Source organism: Ahaetulla prasina, chromosome 1 (assembly GCF_028640845.1).
Source record: "Ahaetulla prasina isolate Xishuangbanna chromosome 1, ASM2864084v1, whole genome shotgun sequence".
Lineage (NCBI taxonomy): Eukaryota > Metazoa > Chordata > Lepidosauria > Squamata > Colubridae > Ahaetulla > Ahaetulla prasina.
The window spans coordinates 374,652,494-374,669,602 of NC_080539.1; the positions used below are offsets into that span (position 1 = coordinate 374,652,494).

General features: G+C 39.4%; 1 protein-coding gene across 2 annotated transcripts in view; it reads right to left on the reverse strand.

The window, feature by feature from the left end:
• LOC131188403 (ceramide synthase 4-like) overlaps window positions 1-17,109 on the reverse strand; it is a 61,339-nt gene that overhangs the window by 25,284 nt on the left and 18,946 nt on the right. The window contains exons 7-11 of one of the 2 annotated variants that reach the window (XM_058163655.1): window positions 10,821-10,913; window positions 10,154-10,282; window positions 8,665-8,771; window positions 5,882-6,038; window positions 3,574-4,739 (exon numbers count right to left, since the gene is read on the reverse strand). The exons of the other annotated variant lie outside the window; for it this stretch is intronic. Of the exons in view, the coding sequence (XP_058019638.1) occupies window positions 4,626-4,739; window positions 5,882-6,038; window positions 8,665-8,771; window positions 10,154-10,282; window positions 10,821-10,913 (600 nt within the window). The 3' untranslated portion in view covers window positions 3,574-4,625. Of the gene's footprint in view, window positions 1-3,573; window positions 4,740-5,881; window positions 6,039-8,664; window positions 8,772-10,153; window positions 10,283-10,820; window positions 10,914-17,109 lie in introns of those variants that run through there. 2 annotated transcript variants of the gene reach the window in all.

Genomic DNA, 17,109 nt, shown 5'->3' on the forward strand with positions numbered 1-17,109 from the left:
GTTTTTTTAAGAAATATGCACATAGACCATCAGGTCCAATAGAAAGCGATGGTTTTAAGTTGTGAAGAGCTTTACCAACGTTGTCTTCTGTGAAATCTATATGAGTTAAATCATCATAGTCATTGCTGGTTCGTTTGTGTAATGTTGGATATGTGTTATCGGAGTTAACAAAACTGAGCCAAAGAAAATGTTGAAGAGGTTTGCTTTGACTGTTTCGTCATTGCATTCTTTGTTGTTAGAATCTTTTAGTGGTGGGATGGATCTTGAATCTTTAAGTTTACTGTTGACAAAATTATAAAAGGCACGATTGGAATTTGTGCGTAGAAGGTTTTCTTCTTGCTTGGTGTGGTAATTTGTGCATTCAGTTTTATTTGGTTGCATATGTTTCTGTAGCGGTTTCTGAAGTTTGTAACATAGCCTTTTTGTTTCTTTTCAGAGGATTTTTTTGATTGAAGCTTTTTATTGATATGGGTAGTTTGTTTTCTTGGACATGGTAGTCATTCGTGGTACATATAATTTAATGACTCTATTGATTTCAAGTAGGAAGACTCTATAGAGGTCATCAGCGGTTATGCAGGTTGCAAACAGATTTTGCCAGTTCAGAAATGAAAGATCGTTGTTTATAAGGTCGTAATTGGCTTTCTTGAAGTTGTAGTTGGGAGTTCTGGTGTTATGACGATTTAAGTATGGACGTATATTGAGACGAAAATCAATCATGCAGTGGTCACTGTTTGAAATAGTTTCTTTAATTTGTAGCCCGTAAATTGAGTTTGGATTGTTGCAGAAGATGAGGTCAAGGCAGTTGTTGAGTCTTGTATTGTTAGTTACAAGTTGTTCAAGACCTAGGTTTGTAACAGCGTTGTATAGTGTAGTATGGATTGGGTCAGTTGAACATTCATTGGTTGTCCAGTTAATGAGAGGTAGATTTAAGTCACCCAGGAAGATAAGAGGGTATGGGCAAGAGGTAGTCCATGTTAGCATTGAGGTTACCATATTTGCGTGGGTAATGTCATAGTCGGGGCTCTGTAGCATAGTAAGAATCAAGAGTAGTGTCAAGGGATAGGTCGCATACTATAGTTTCAGGAAGAGAGTTTATGTGCTACTTGGATATTTTTAGATTCAGTGTCTTTTTGTAAAAGATAGCCACTCCACCACCTCTTCGGTTTTCCCGATCTGATCGATAGACTTGATATTCTTTGTTTGAGATAATGGAGTCAGGAAGGGATGAATTCAGCCATGTTTCACAAACAAAAATGATATCAAATGTGCCACTGTTTAATAAGAGGATAAATTCAGGTAATTTGTTGACTATGCTTCTTGCATTTATCAATTTGCATTTGAGATCTGATATGATTGGTGTTGAAGAGGTAAGGGGCGTGCATACCTAGTTTTGGGTGTTAGTAGGTTGGAAGGGACTTTGGAGGTCTTCTAGTCCAACCCCCTGCTCAAGCAGGAGAGCCCAGGCCATTAAAGGAAATAAATAAAGGCTATTCTTTTATAAAGCTTAACAAATGTAATACCAAAGTATGAGACCGTCTGTCTGCTGTTTCCCTGACTATGCAAAGTGTCTACAAATGGTAAGGTATTATGACTTGCTAAGAGCTTACCAGGAGACAGGAACTTACACCTGGGGAAAAAATCCTATCAGGAGACAGGAACATTGGCCCAAGGTAAAAATTACAAGTAAATAAGGTAAGATATTGGTAGATGGATGGAAATCGCCAAGATAACCCTTTAAAGTGTAAAACAACTAAAAGGATGACTTAAGACAATAAGGGGGTTGGGGGGAATTTCTTAGGCGTGGCGTGCATTGTTTTATTTTATTTTATTTTATTTATTTATTTATTTATTTTGTCACAACAGTATATATAAGCATAAGCATGAAGTAACTATATATTATATAGCATATATATAAGTATGCAATAACTATATAAATTGGATATAATGGAAGGAAACAATAGGACAGGAACGGTAGGCACGTTTGTGCCCTTACAGACCCCTTAGGAATGGGGTGAAGTCAATAGTAGATAGTCTTTGGTTGAAGCTTTGGGGATTTTGAGTAGAGACCACAGAGTCAGGTAGTGCATTCCAAGCATTAATAACTCTGTTACTGAAGTCGTATTTTCTGCAATCAAGATTGAAGCCGTTAACATTAAATTTAAATCTATTGTTTGCTCTTGTATTGTTGTGATTGAAGCTGAAGTCGTCTTCAACAGGAAGGACATTGCAATAGATGATTCTAGGAGTTAAACATAGGTCAGTCCCCTAATCATCCTGGTTGCTCTTCTCTGCATTCTTTCTATGGCCTCAACATCTTTTTTATAGTGTGGTGACCAAAACTGGATGCAGTACTCTAGGTGTGTTCTTACTAGCGCTTTATAGAATATGGTATTAGTACCTCACTTGATCTTGATTGTATCCCTCTGTTATGCAATTTAGGATTGCATTGGCTTTTTTGGCACAGGCACACACTGTTGGCTCATATTAATTGGTTGTCCACTAAGACTCTTATATGTATATAGGGCTTTTAGCAGGCACTGAAGGCCAGGTATGATATGCAGAATATTCCAGGAAGGTATCCATTAGTTATTTATTCCCAATGCCATTTAGCTCTTTATAGGTAGCAACTAGAATCTTGAACTGAGGGGTTGACTGGATTGCTCCCTATTTAGATACAGTAGCTGGCACCTGCACTGATGAAGTTACCCAGTTGGGTAATGAAACTTCTGCAAGCAAATAACTAAGCTCAGAGAGCACCAAGGAGCCTATATTCCTCCTCTTCCTCCTCCTCCTCCCCTTATCTTCCTCCTCCTCTTCCTTCTTTCCTCCTCCTCTTCCTCCTCTTCCCCTTCTCCGCCTCCTGATCACCTTCTCCTCTTCCAAATCCTTCCCTCCTCCTTCTCCTTCTCTTCTTCTCTCCTCCTCCTTTCCTTCTTTTCCTCCTCCCCTTCTCCTCCTTCTCGTCGCCTTCTCCTCTTCCTCCTCCTCCTCCTCCCCTCCTCCTCCTCCTCTTATTCCCCTCCTCCTTTCCTTCTTCTTCTCCTTCTCCTCCTTCCCTTCTCCTCTTCCTCCTCCCCTCCTCCTCTTCCTCCTCTTCCCCTTCTCATCACCTTCTCCTTTTCCAACTCCTTCCCTCCTCCTCCTCCTCCTCTCCTCCTTCCTATCTCCTCTTCCTCCTCCCCTCTTCCTCTTCCTTCTTTCCTTCTCTTCCTCCCCCCTTCTCCTCCTTCTCATTGCCTTCTCCTCTTCCTCCCCTTCTCCTCCTCTACCTTCCCTTCTCTTCTGCCCCTTCTTCTTTTCTCCTTTTCCTCCTCCTTCCCTCCTCCTCCTCCTTCTCTCCTCCTCCTCCTTCCTTTCACCTCCTCCTTCCCTTCTCCAAACCAAACTAGGTGACATCATCAGTGCTAGAAGGAGGAGGTTCAGTCTCAGTTTATATTCTAGGGCAGAGTTTCCCAATGTTTCCATCTCCCTCGTAGAAAGTGTGGGGTCCTGCGTGAGCCTATATACTATGATTGGTTGCTGTGGGTATTGTTTGTGATTTACCTCATAGAATGGAATGGAACGGAATGGAAATGAACGGAACGGAATTCTTTATTGGCTAAATGTGATTGGACACACAAGGAATTTGTCTTGGTGCATAGGCTCTCAGTGTGCATAAAAGAAAAGATACATTCATCAAGAATCATAAGGTACAACACTTAATGAGAGTCATAGGGTGCAAATAAGCAATCAAATCATATTAGGAAACAATCAATATAAATCATGATGCTCCTGTTTGCCTGACAAAAAAGTAGGAGTAGGAGTAGGAACAGAACAGAACAGAATAGCAGAGTTGAAAGGAACTTTGTAGCTCATCTAGTCTGTTTGTGTTCTGTATACTGTTTGATTTACCTCACAATATTCCTGTGTTCCTGACTAGCTTGTCTACTCATGCATGAGGTAAGCTAAACTGTGATTGGATGCTGTAAACATAAAGGGGGAGTTTCCCTTTTTTCCTCGCCTTTTTTCTTCTGTGTGTTCTATATACTGTTTAATTTACCTCATGTTTTTCCTGTGTTGCTGACTATATTGTCTGCTCCTTCACGATTTACCTCATGATGTTCCTGACTAACTTGTCTGTTCGTGCATGAGACAATCTACACTGTGATTGGTTGCTCTGGGTGTAAAGGGGGAGTTTCCCTTTTCTCCCGCCCTTTTCTTCTATCTGTGCTGTATGTTGTTTGTGGTTTACCTCACGATGCTCCTGTTTGCCTGACAATAAAATAGAAATAATAGAAATAGAAATAGAAATGGGATGGGAATAGAATAGAATAGAATAGAATAGAATAGAATAGAATAGAATAGAATAGAATAGAATAGAATAGAACAGAATAGAGGAATGGAATGGAATGGAATAACAGAGTTGGAAAGAACTTTGTAGGTCATTAGTCCAACCCTCTGCCCAAGCACGAGACCCTATATAGCATTTCTGACAGATGGCCGTCCAGTCTCTTTTTGAAAGCTTCGAGTGATGAAGCTCCCAGAACTTCTGAAGGCAACTTCTGTTCCATTGGTTGATTGTTCTCACTGTCAGAAAATTTCTCCTTATTTGTAGGTTGAACCTCTCCTTGATCAGTTTCCATCCATTATTCCTTGTTTGGCCTTCGGGTGCCTTGGAAAATAGCTTCTGCCTTCTGGTCCACTTCATCCACATCCTCTTCCTCGCTGCCCTCTGAGTCGCTCCGCACATCCTTTTCCAGCTACAACAGAGAAAAAGAGATGTCACCAATCCTGCTTGGCTGGAGTCCATCAGAGGGAAACGAATCTTTTGTGGAGACACACAACTGGCCTTTGGCATTGGTGACAAAACCCCAAGGGCCGTGCTATGGTTTGCATGGCGTACAGGCAAGCCCATGGCTTTTTAGAACAGCGGTTCTCAACCTGTGGGTCGGGACCCTGTTGGAGGTTGAATGACGATTTGCTTTGGGAAGTATACTTGCGAGTTGAAGAATCGCGCTCCAATGGTTGATTCCACAAGCCAGCTGCAGGCTCTTCAAATCGCTAGCCAAATTCGGCTGCAGGCGCGATGAATTAAAAAAAAGAGAAATCTTTGCTCTGATGTCTCCCTCTCAAGCCAGCTGCAATCACTCCCAATCGCTAGCCTAATCTGGCTTCAGGCGCCATAAACTTAATAGGGGAGGAGTCTCCGCTTTAATGCCTCCGTCCTCAAGGCAGTCGCAAGCAGTTCAGATCGCTAGCCAATACGGCTTCAGGCGCGATAAATTCAAAACGAAAATAATTTTACGGTTGGGGTCGCCACATCGTGGGGAATTGTATTAAAGGGGTCGCAGCACTATAAAGGTTGAGAACCACTGTTTTAGAAGAAGGGGCTTCAAAATGTTTAAGAGGCCATTGTTATATAACTTATATAAAAATTTATATAAAAATGTTTTATAGATGGCACTTACCACCGGCTAGGTTAGCTAAAATGTTTAAAAATATTCTAGCAAATGTTGGAAATGGAATCAAAAAAACATCATGAGGCCGGGAGGGGACAGAACAGCCTGGTTTTACCCAGTCTAAATGTTTTCCTTTTGGTTTTTCTTGCCTAAGTGGAAGACTTTACTTTTCTCTACACTGAATTTCATTTTGTTAGATAGGGCCCAGGGTTCAAGTGTCCTGCAGAGTTTATAATCTATAATTCAAGCTGGGAAAAACCAGAGGCAAGACTGAGTATCAGCAGAACCAAGGAATCTTGCACCAGACTCAACACGGAATAAAAATGAAAGTGGAGCAGGGTTAAACCAAAGTAATTGGTGGTCTTCTCCCCCCACCCCAACACATGCCTTCAGTTCCCGAGTGTTTAGTGTCCAATTCACAAATGCCCAATTTCTGCCCTTACCTTGCCATGGATCAGGAACCTATAAATCATGAGGATGATTAGGTAGGCCCAGAAAACATTGAGAAGATACAGGGAGATCAGGAGGATGTTGAAGAAGTAATAGCCAAAATACGGTGGGTAGAGCTCCGCCAAATAGTAATATGTGTTGTAGAGAACCCTTGAGGGGATGGAAAAAGAGAGAGGAAAATGTTTTGTTTTTTTTGTCACAACAGTATACACAAACAATTGTCATAGATAAAACAACATGTATTGAAGAAAATATATAAGTAAAAATATGCATCAATAATATTAATTTGATATAATGAAGGGAACAATAGGACAGGAACTTTCAAAATAGTTTGAAAATAGTTTGAAACAGGGGGGAAATCTACAAATTTTCCCTACTGGTTCTGTGGGCGTGGCTTAATTGGTGGGCATGGCTTGGTGGTCAGATGACTGGGTGGGCGTGGCCACTAACAATAAATAATAAAAATTTATTATTTATTTATTTATTTTATTCGATTTTTATACCGCCCTTCTCCCGAAGGACTCAGGGCGGTGTACAGCCAGATAAAAATCCACAATATACACATTAAAACAAGGTTAAAACAAAACATATTACAAGGTGCCCAAAATTTAAAACAATTTAAAACCTTAAAATATAAATAACCCCAATTAAAATTAGTAAAACTTTTAAGCCAGTCCTGCTTGAATAAATAGGTGCGTTTTCAGCTCACGGCGAAAAGTCCGAAGATCAAGATAATAAACAAAGTATACAAAACAATAAGAGGTACCAAAAACCAACTTTCACACTTTACACACACACTACACAACACAACACAACACAACTGACTCACACATAATGTAAAAGCAGCTGCACTTCACCCAAAATGGCCCCTGCAACAAGCAGGAACCTCACACTTTCACACTTTACACACACACAACACAACTTACTCACGCACACAAAAAAATGCCACATACAGCTTTGTGAGATTTTGTGTGTTTGTGTAGTTAGAGTGAAACATTACAGAAACACACCAAATCTCAGAAAGCTGCACAAATATTTTATTATTTTTTATTTATTTTTTTAGATCAGGGGGTCTCCAACTTTAGTAGCTTTAGGTTTGTAGACTTCAACTCCAAGAGTTCCTCATTCAGCAAAGCAGGAAATCAAAGCAAGCTGTAATCAGTAGCTGAAGTAAGCATTGCGTTGCCAGCCCGAAAGGAGCAGTAATTATAGGTAAGTGAGGAGGGGGCATTGGGTGGGCATGGGTGGGGGCTCTTGTAAGTGGGGGCTGTTAAAAAGTGATTTTAAAAACTTGCTAGGATCAGGAAACTCCTCTGGGATTGCCAGAGGGAAAAAAGTTTTAAAGTCAGCTCCTCTGGCGATCTCAGCTGAAGTTCCCTCATAACAGCCCAGAACCTCTTAAAATAATTGTTTTAACATGTAGAAAACATGTTTTTTAAGGTTCTGGTGATGAGGAACTAAGCTGGGATGGCCAGAGGAGCCTTTTAAAGCCCCCCCTCCTTTTCCTTTTTTTCCCCTTTGGCTGAAGAGGGTTTTTTTAAAAAAAAAACTTTTAAAGTGTTCTGATGATCTCTGCTCAGCCCCGCGATCATCAGAGGTTTTTTTTTTCACTTTTAAAGGCATGTTTTCGGCTGAAGAAAAACTTTTAAAAGTAAAAAAAAAACCTCTGCTGATGGTGCGGCTCAGCAGGGGCAGGGGGCGGGGCCAGGGATTTTTGCTACCGGTCCTCCAAACCAGCAGCTGCCATCGCTACCTAATCGGGAGAGCCGGTGCGAACTGGGAGCATTTCACCCCTGGTTTGAAACCCACACACCACCCCCATCTTTGTAAGAGCCACTCAAATATTAGAAGATTGCTATCATTCACCCCTAGTCCTTCTATTCTCTAGACTGCACATACCCAATTCCTACAACTGTTCTTCATTTGTTTTAACCTCCAGCCCCCTAGTCATTCTTCTTCCTCTTCTCTGCACTCTTTCCAGAGTCTCAACATCTTTGTTGTGGCTCCCGCCCCCGAACCTGGCCCCATGCCCGAGAGTGCCTTGGAGCCGGGCCTGCTGCCAGAAAGTGACTCAGAGCCGGGCCTGCTGCCAGAAAGTGATTTGGACAGTGAGGGGGAAGGGCCATCAGGACTTACCTTGGAAGCACCGGCCTCCCTGGATCAGCTCCAGGAGCCAGAAGCAGGCCAAGCGAAAGAGATAACGAGGCCTCCTTCTCCTGACTCTTCCCCACTCCCCAGGCCATGCCTGCAGACCCAGCTGACAGCAATCAGGCTTGGCTCAATCCCAGGTTTCGTAGGCAGGAGAGGCAGGAACGATAGAAACAGGGGAGGGCCAGGCCTAGGAAGTGCTGAGTCATGGAGCCACACCCCACAGGATATAAAAGGCAGCAAGAGCTGGTATGTCTCTTTGTATCAGGCAAATCCACGGATTGACTAAAGCTGAAGGTTGTAACTCACCAGCGTCTTGGCAGCTATCGAGGGCTCTTGGCAGACACTAATTATTTTGCTGCCAAGAGCCGGCTAATTAAGCCATCGTTCGGACGGAGGCGAGGAGGACACAAGAATCTTGTTTATATTGTGTTGACCAAAACTGGATGCAGTATTCCAAGTATGGCTGTACCAAGGCTTTGTAAAGTGGTCCTAAGGAAGCCTTAGTACGGCCACTCTTGGAATACTGCATCCAGTTCTGGTCATCACAATGTAAAAAAAGATGTCCCAAGATGTGATTGGAAACGTCAAAAAAAATGATGCAGTTAAATTCCTGCCCGAAACGTACTTGTAAGGGAAAACGATGCCACGAACAAAGAGGAATAGCACTGAGAAAATGGCAAAGAGTGTTTTCCAGGTTTTCCGCCACTTCAGGTAGTTAAACATCTTTGCACTCTGGGGAAAAAGAGAGAAAAAGAAGTAGAAATCGTTGATATCTATGGAGATTCTCAGTCATCCAGGTCATGGCTGTCCCAAAGGTTCTTTTTCAAGAGGCAACTGGACTTTGAAGATGTTTTGCTTCTCATCCAAGGAGCTTCTTTAGCTCTGACCGGATAGTGGGGTGGAAGGATTTATACCTCTTTCAGACAGCTGGTCATTTGCATTCTTTTAGTGAGTCGTTGAGGCCACTTGGAAGTTGAGTCACTTGGTTGCAGCCAAGAAGTCTCCACACCCATTTGCACCACTCAGGTGATCCTGAGGACACAGATATTGGGCCTCTGTGGCTCAGACTGGTAAGACAGTCTGTTCTTAACAGCATCTGCTTGCAATTACTGCAGGTTCAAGACCCACCAGGCCCAAGGTTGACTCAGCCTTCCATCCTTTATAAGGTAGGTAAAATGAGGACCCAGATTGTTGGAGGCAATAAGTTGACTTTGTATATGATATACAAATGGATGAAGACTATTGCTTGACATAGTGTAAGCCGCCCTGAGTCTTCGGAGAAGGGCGGGATATAAATGCAAATAAAAAAAAAAGATAAACCTCCAGGAGAGCTTAACGACTCACTAAAAGAACGCAAATGACCAGCTGAGTGCAAGGAGTTTAAATTCTTCCATTCCCCACCATACAATCAGAGTTGAAAAAGCTTCTTGGATGAGAAGCGAAATGTCTTCAAGGAAAAACCAGAAAGTCTAGTTGTCTCTTGAAAAAGCACCTTTGAGGCTCCTGTTGTGAGAACACTCAACTTTCATAGTATGATGGCAAATTTCTATCTCCCGGTGGGATCCTGGGAATTGTAGTTTGCAGAATATGAAAATGCTAAAGAGAAACCTGAATGAAGACCAGCTTGCAACCAAATGGGAATATCTTAGTATCCCACAAGTGGGTGTTAGCTCATTTCCAAACATTGTGTGTTCAATACAGAACAAACATGCTTTTAAACTCAAAACTGGATATCGAAAATTTGAAACAATTTCAACCCCCATTTTTTTTGATGCTGCTTCTTTCTCTTAATTATTAGTTTCATTTTGTATTTTCTTGACCTTCAAAGAAGCCTTTCAGATTGGGACTAAGGCAGCAATTATTTAGCTGGTCCCAACACATCTAGCAGACTGCAGGCAAGAAAAGGCTAGTATAAATTCTTTTCCAGATTTATTTCCTCCTTCCAAAAAACATGGATGAGTCAGTTGTTGTTTTTTCAAAAAGAGAGGAAGGGGAATAATGTATTTGTCAGTTAAGAAGCAAAATTTCTTTGGGGTTGTTCCTTGGAACCTTGACAGTATTCTTTTTTTTTTAATCTTGGGGTAGAGGAAGAGTGTTCCTGAGCATTAACTTACATACAGCAGACCTTGGGAAGCATCGTGTAGGAAGATGACAAGTAAACCAATGCGGATGAAATTGAGGCAATAGGAGAAGCCAATGAGCAAGATGGTAACCACATGGTGGAAAATTGTCAGATTGAAGTCCTGCAGGAAGAGAAGATAACTGGGTTATTGATTTTATAGCTCCCCCAGCAGGCCCATACATCCCATTATGGGGAAGAGGTTTTGAGTGGAATTAGACAACTGTGCCCTGTTGAGTCATTGTTTCAGAAATATTTCTTTATCTTGTGAAGAGTTTTGGAAATCCTTCCTTCCTTCCTGTCTTCCTTCCTTCCTTTTCCCTTCCCTTCCTTTCTCCCTTCTCCCTTCCCCCTCTCCTTCCCAGCAAACAGAGTATCTGGCTGCTGCTGGGTGGAGGAAGGTAGAAAGGGATTGTGAGAGTGGCTGGGAAACTGTCACAGAAAATTGAAAACCTAGCACCCTTGCTTTGTTTTGTTTTACTTTTCCTCTTCTTTTTATCGACTGTGGAGTTTTCAAATGAACTACCTGAGCTGCATTGGCCAGATGGGCTTCCACATAAATGCTGATAGTGCACCAAAAAGAAGACACAGATTTCCTTCTGGAATCTGACTGGGGTTTCCTGACCAGCTGGATTACATCTCTTCTGCCAGAGCTCACTCACCTTCTGTTTGACATCAAAAGGAATTGTAATGACCAAGGACCAGTAGAAGGAGAACTGTAGGAGGTAGTAGCCCAAAAGACTCGGCTGGAGAGGCTGCAATGCATAAATGGACAAATGGTGTCATGTCCTCAGCTTCCAAAGTGAAGACAATATCCTAGTATTGTGTTCATGGTGATTATTTTTATTATTATTATTTATTAAATTTCTATTCCACCCTTCTCTCGAAGGACTCAGGGCGGTTTACAGCCAACATAAAACAGTATTTATAAATAAAATTAAAAGACAATATAAAAATCTAATTCAAATTGGCTAGCACCTAATTAAAATTATTCAAAGAACAATAATAAAACCCCTCTTAAAACAGTAATACATTAGGCCAACCCTGCGCGATGAAATAAAAAAGTCTTGAGCTCGCGTCGGAAGGTCCGGAGGTCGGGGAGTAATCGTAACCCCAGAGGAAGCTCATTCCAGAGGGTAAGTGCCCCCACAGAGAAGGGTCTCCCCCTGGGGGTCGCCAGCTGACATTGTTTGGCTGACGGCACCCTGAGGAGACCCTCCCAGGTCGATGGGAGGCTATCAGTGGCAGCAGGCGGTCCCGTAAATAGCCCAGTCCTGTGCCAGTTAACTAACCTCTAACCGGTCCTGTGGTTAGAGAATTTTAGGAGTTCACATAATCTTAAAGTTGTCAAGTTTGAGAAATACTGTCCTAGAGATGTCCTACTGCATGCTTCTCTCTATCTAGACCTTGTTTCATTGAGAACCACTTGCTGAGTGCGGTTGGTCAGCCAACTGCAAATCCATCTGGTGGCGGTGCTGTCTATCCCACAGTGTTCAAGAAGGAGGGGTTTGTCTACTTTTTTGTCTACTTTACCAAATGCCTTGCTGGAGTAAGTATACTATATCCATAGCAGGGATGAAATCCAGCAGGTTCTGACAGGTTCTGGAGAACCGGTAGCAGAAATTTTGAGCAGTTCGGAGAACCAGCAAATACCACCTCTGGCTGGCCCCAGAGTGGGGAAGGAATGGAGATTTTGCAGTATCCTTCCCCCCAGGAGGTGAGGGAATGGAGATTTTGCAATATCCTTCCCCTGCCACACCCACCAAGCCACACCCATAGAACCGGTAGGGAAAAAATTTGGATTTCACCCCTGACCCACAGCATTTCCTTGGTCCACTGATTTAGTCCTTTCATCAAAGAAGGCAATAAGGTTTGTTTGGCATCATTTGCCTTTAACAAACCCATCCTGACTTCTCCTAATCAATTTATTTGTTTCTATATGTTCACAAATCTGCTGCTTTAATATCTTTTCCAGGGTTTTCCCAGGTCTTTTTTTTTTTTTGCAAAATTTTTATTTTTCCATAATAATTCTCACAATTTGACCAGTGTACAATACAATCACTTATCCAACAATCAGTCCTATACTGAAATTATACTCAATCAGGGCTGCTCGACTGCCACTCCCCCCTTTAATCCTTTCTTCCCTTCTCATCCTTCTTAAACTTCCCCCACCACCTTCTCCTTAAACTTCCCCCACCACCTTTTCCTACTTCCCCTCCTCTTTCCCACTTCTCACTACCATCCTTTCTAACCCTCTATCTTCTCCTTCTTCTCCTCCTCCTATCCTTTCTTCTCCCTCCCTTCTTTCCTCCCTACCCACCTGCCTACCTACTTTCTTCCTTCTTTACTCCTCTTTCCTTACCCTTTCCCTTCGGGAGTGTTTGCCGAGCAGTCCCGACATTACACCATTCCAACTTGTTTAATTCTACCATTATTCCTGTACAATGGCAACCAATCAATTTATAGTCTTCCCCTTCCCCCCCTCATTCCCCCCCCCCCGAGACTTCCCAGAACAGAATACAGGGTATTGTAACTAACAAACATAATCTAAAATATAACATAAAACATATTCCATTTCACACCATCACACTATCAATTCCCTTCTTTCTTAAACTAATACATAATAATTCCTAACTTCACTCAAAAACTAATTGATATTTTTTAATCTGATACTTATTTTGAATATAATCAATCCACTTCCTCCATTCCAAAATATATTTTTCTTGTGTACAGTCTTTCAAGTAGGCAGAAATTTTTGCCATTTCTGCTAAATTTGATACTTTACTAATCCATTCTCCAATTGTAGGTAAGTCTTCTTTCTTCCAATATTGTGCAATCAATAATCTTGCAGCAGTTATTAAATTCAGAATCAGTTTTGTCTCTATAACAGTGCAATCTGAGATTATTCCTAATAAAAGAACTGTGGAACAAACTTGATCTTCTTTTTCAAAATGTTCTGCATAATCCACCATATTTTAATCCAAAAGGCTTTAACTTTTTTGCAAGTCCACCATATATGATAATAGGTAGCATCCTCACAATCACATCTCCAACATTTTGCTTTCACATTTGGATACATACATGACAGTTTTTTAGGATCTAAATGCCATCTATAAAACATTTTATAAAAATTTTCTCTTTAATTTTGTGCTTATGAATTTAACATTCCTCACCCAAATTTTTCCCATGTTTCTAACATTATAGGTTGTTGAAAATTTTGTGCCCATTTTACCATACAATCTTTAACCAACTCCATTTCTGAATCAATTTCAACCAATACATTATATAATCTCTTTATATGCTGTTGACCTTGATCTTTTATTTGTTTTACCAGATTATCATCACTTTGCCTTATACCAATTTTCTGATCTATTTTCCATCTAAATTGCAATTGTCCATACTGGAACCATGTATAATTTCTTCCTTCATCCTCAATTTCTCCCTAGATTTTAACTGTAATTCCCCTTTTTCCATAGTCAAAAGCTCTTTGTAAGTGATAACTTCCATTTTTTGTAATATATTTATATTCTCTATCATATGTCTGGGGATGGTCCATATTGGTATCTTTCCATCTAACTTATATTGATATTTTTTCCAAATCCTCAACAACGCACTTCTGACCATATTATTCTTAAATGTCTTATCAATTTTCTTGTCATATATTACATATGCGTGCCATCCATATAACAAACCATAACCTTCTATATTCAAAATCCTTTCCTCTGTTAAATTAATCCAATCAGAAATTAAAGTTAAAACAACTGCATCATAGTACAATTTCAAATTAGGCATTTTTAAACCCCCTCTTTCCCTAACGTCTTGCATTATTTTTAACTTTATCCTCGGTTTTTTACCCTTCCATACAAAATTATTAATCCCTTTTTGCCATTCTTGTAAATTTGCATCTTTCTTCAAAATTGGAATCATTTGAAACAAAATAAAAATCTAGGCAAAACATTCATTTTTATAGCTGCCACTCTTCCCAACAATGATAATTGTAACTTCTTCCATTTCTCCATTTCTTTAATTACTTTTCCCCACAATACCTCATAATTATTTTTATATAATTTTACATTCGATGCTGTAATGTATACTCCTAAGTATTTAACCTTTTTAACTACTTCATATCCAGTTATTCTTTCTAATTCTTCCCTCTGATGTGTATTCATATTTTTAATTATCATTTTTGTCTTCTGTTGATTCACTTTAAACCCAGATACCTTACTATACTGATCAATTGTCTCCATCAAATATACAGCTGAATGTATTGGTTGAGATAAAGAAACAACCAAATCATCTGCAAACGCTCTTAATTTATAATCTTGATTTTTAATTCTAATTCCTTTTATTCGATCTAAACCACGTATCTTACTCAATAATATTTCCAAAGTTAGAATGAATAATAATGGTGACAAGGGACATCCTTGTCTAGTCCCTTTCTCAATCTTGAAAGATTCTGTTAATCCACCATTTACTATTATTTGAGCTGTTTGCTTTTGATATATAGCCTTAATTGCTTGAATAAAATAATCCCCAAATTGCATTTTTTCTATTACTTTAAACAAAAACTGCCAATCCAATCTATCAAAAGCTTTTTCGGCATCCAAAAAGAGGAATGCTGCTGAAACCTGGCTGTTTCCTTCCAAATATTCAAGTAAATTTACAATTTGTCTCATATTATATCTCATCTGTCTCCCCTTAATAAATCCTGATTGGTCATTATGAATTAATTGATTCATCAGTGGCATCAATCTATTCGCTAGTATCTTAGCAAATATCTTATAATCAGTATTTAAAAGCGATATTGGCCTATAATTCTCTGGTTTAAAACCATCTCGATCTTCTTTAGATATTAATGAGATAAAAGCTGTCATCCATGAAGGAGGAGCTTCTCCTCCCCTTTGTATTCTGTTAAATAACTCCTTAAGTGGTACAATCATCTCATTTTGTAAATTTTTATAATAAGTAGTTGTCAAGCCATCTGTACCTGGTGCTTTATTCGCTTTAAGCTGCTTAATTGCAAACACTATTTCCTCTGAAGAAATTAATTGATATGAAGGGAAAGCACATCGTCTTAATACAGTCAGTAAAGCACAAGTTTTTTATGCTTATGTGCTTAAAGTTGAAAGTCCACCATCTCCGGATGGTAGGAGAAAGGAAGGTGAAATTAAAGAAAAAGAAGTGATAGTAATGGAAGAAGACCTTTTACAAGCGTTGGATGTGTCTAAGATGGGATCAGAGATTCCAAAAGAACCAAGGATGACAAGAGCAGCTGTCAAACGCAAGGAACAAGAAGAAAAGGCTCAACAGGCTCAATCTGCTATTACCAAGACGGAAACAGTGGGAGGAGCAAGGCCCAAAGAAAGATATGATTTGTGGCTGGTGCTTCAAAAGTTTCCGATTGCTGATAATGGCAATTAGACTTTTATCTTGGAATGTCAATGGATTAAACTCACCACAAAAGAGAAGAAAGATATTTCATTATTTGAAGCAATTTAAAAATGACATTGTATGTTTACAAGAAACACATATTAGAACATTAGACCAGAAATATTTGATAAATTCGAAATTGGGAATACATTTTGTTGCATCTGCTACAGAAAAGAAGAATGGACTAGTTGTTTATATAAAGAGTAATTTATCTGCAACATTAATTGAGGCGGATAATCAAGGAAGATATATTGCTATTGAACTTTTATTGGAAGGGAGAAAAATACTTTTAATAGGAGTTTATGCACCAAATCAACAACAAGAAAAATTTTATAAGTTTTTACATAAAAGAATAACATCTTGGGATTATAAAACTTATATATTAATGGGTGATTGGAATGGAGTGATGGATACCCAGAAAGATAAAAGAAGTCTTAGAAATATTTCCAATCGTGTAAAACTGCCAAAGGCATTCTTTGATTTGATGGAAGATTTAGAATTGAGAGATGTATGGCGAGAACGCAATGAAAAAGAGAGAGATTTTACATTTTTTTCTGACAGACATCAATCTTTTTCTAGGATTGATTTCATTTTAATTACTAATGATTTGTTTTTCAGAGTGAAGAAGACAAAAATTTGTTCTAGAACCTTGTCTGATCATAGCCCGGTATGGATTGAGTTAGATCGGGAAAAAGAGGCCAGGAGGTCGTGGAGGATGAATGAGAACTTGTTTAAATATGAACAAAATGTAAATGAATGTAAAACTCTAATGAAGGAATTTTTTTCTTTGAACATGGATAAAGGGACACCTATAGAGATAGTTTGGGACACCAGCAAAGCTTATATGAGGGGAATTTTATTAGAGATGAATAATAAATATAGAAATAGACTGCACAAAAGGCGAAAAGAACTAGAAGAGGAAATTAAAAGGAAGGAGCAGTTATTGGTATGCAATCCAGGAGATAGTAAAATAAAAGAGTCAATAAATATATTAAGAGGTCAATTTAATATGTTAATGGCAGATCAGGTGGCAACTAATTTACAATATGTAAAACATAATTTGTTTAATAATTCTAATAAACCTGGAAGGTGGTTAGCATATTTATTAAGAAAGAAACAGAAACGACGTATAATTGATAAAATAGAATATAGAGGTAAGGAAGTATATCAGCAAAATTTGATTAAAAAAGCTTTTTTAGAATATTATACTAAGTTATATTCTAGAGATGTGATTAGTGATAAAGATATAGATAGATATTTACAGGTTTTCCCAGGTTCTGATATCAAACTGATTGGTCCACGGAATCCTTCCTATTGTCTTTCTTGGTTTGTTAAAATCAGCTCACTAGTCTTTGTTCTATTACCTGTTCCTGCATTATCGTCCCTCTTAATTATAATTAAGTCCGATATAGCTGTTCCCTCCTCCATCCTTTGGAAGATAAATTTGTCAGCTAGGAAAGTGGTGGTGATTTCCTTACATTTGTCCTCATGTGATATTTCTTATCACTGCTTAATCCCTTC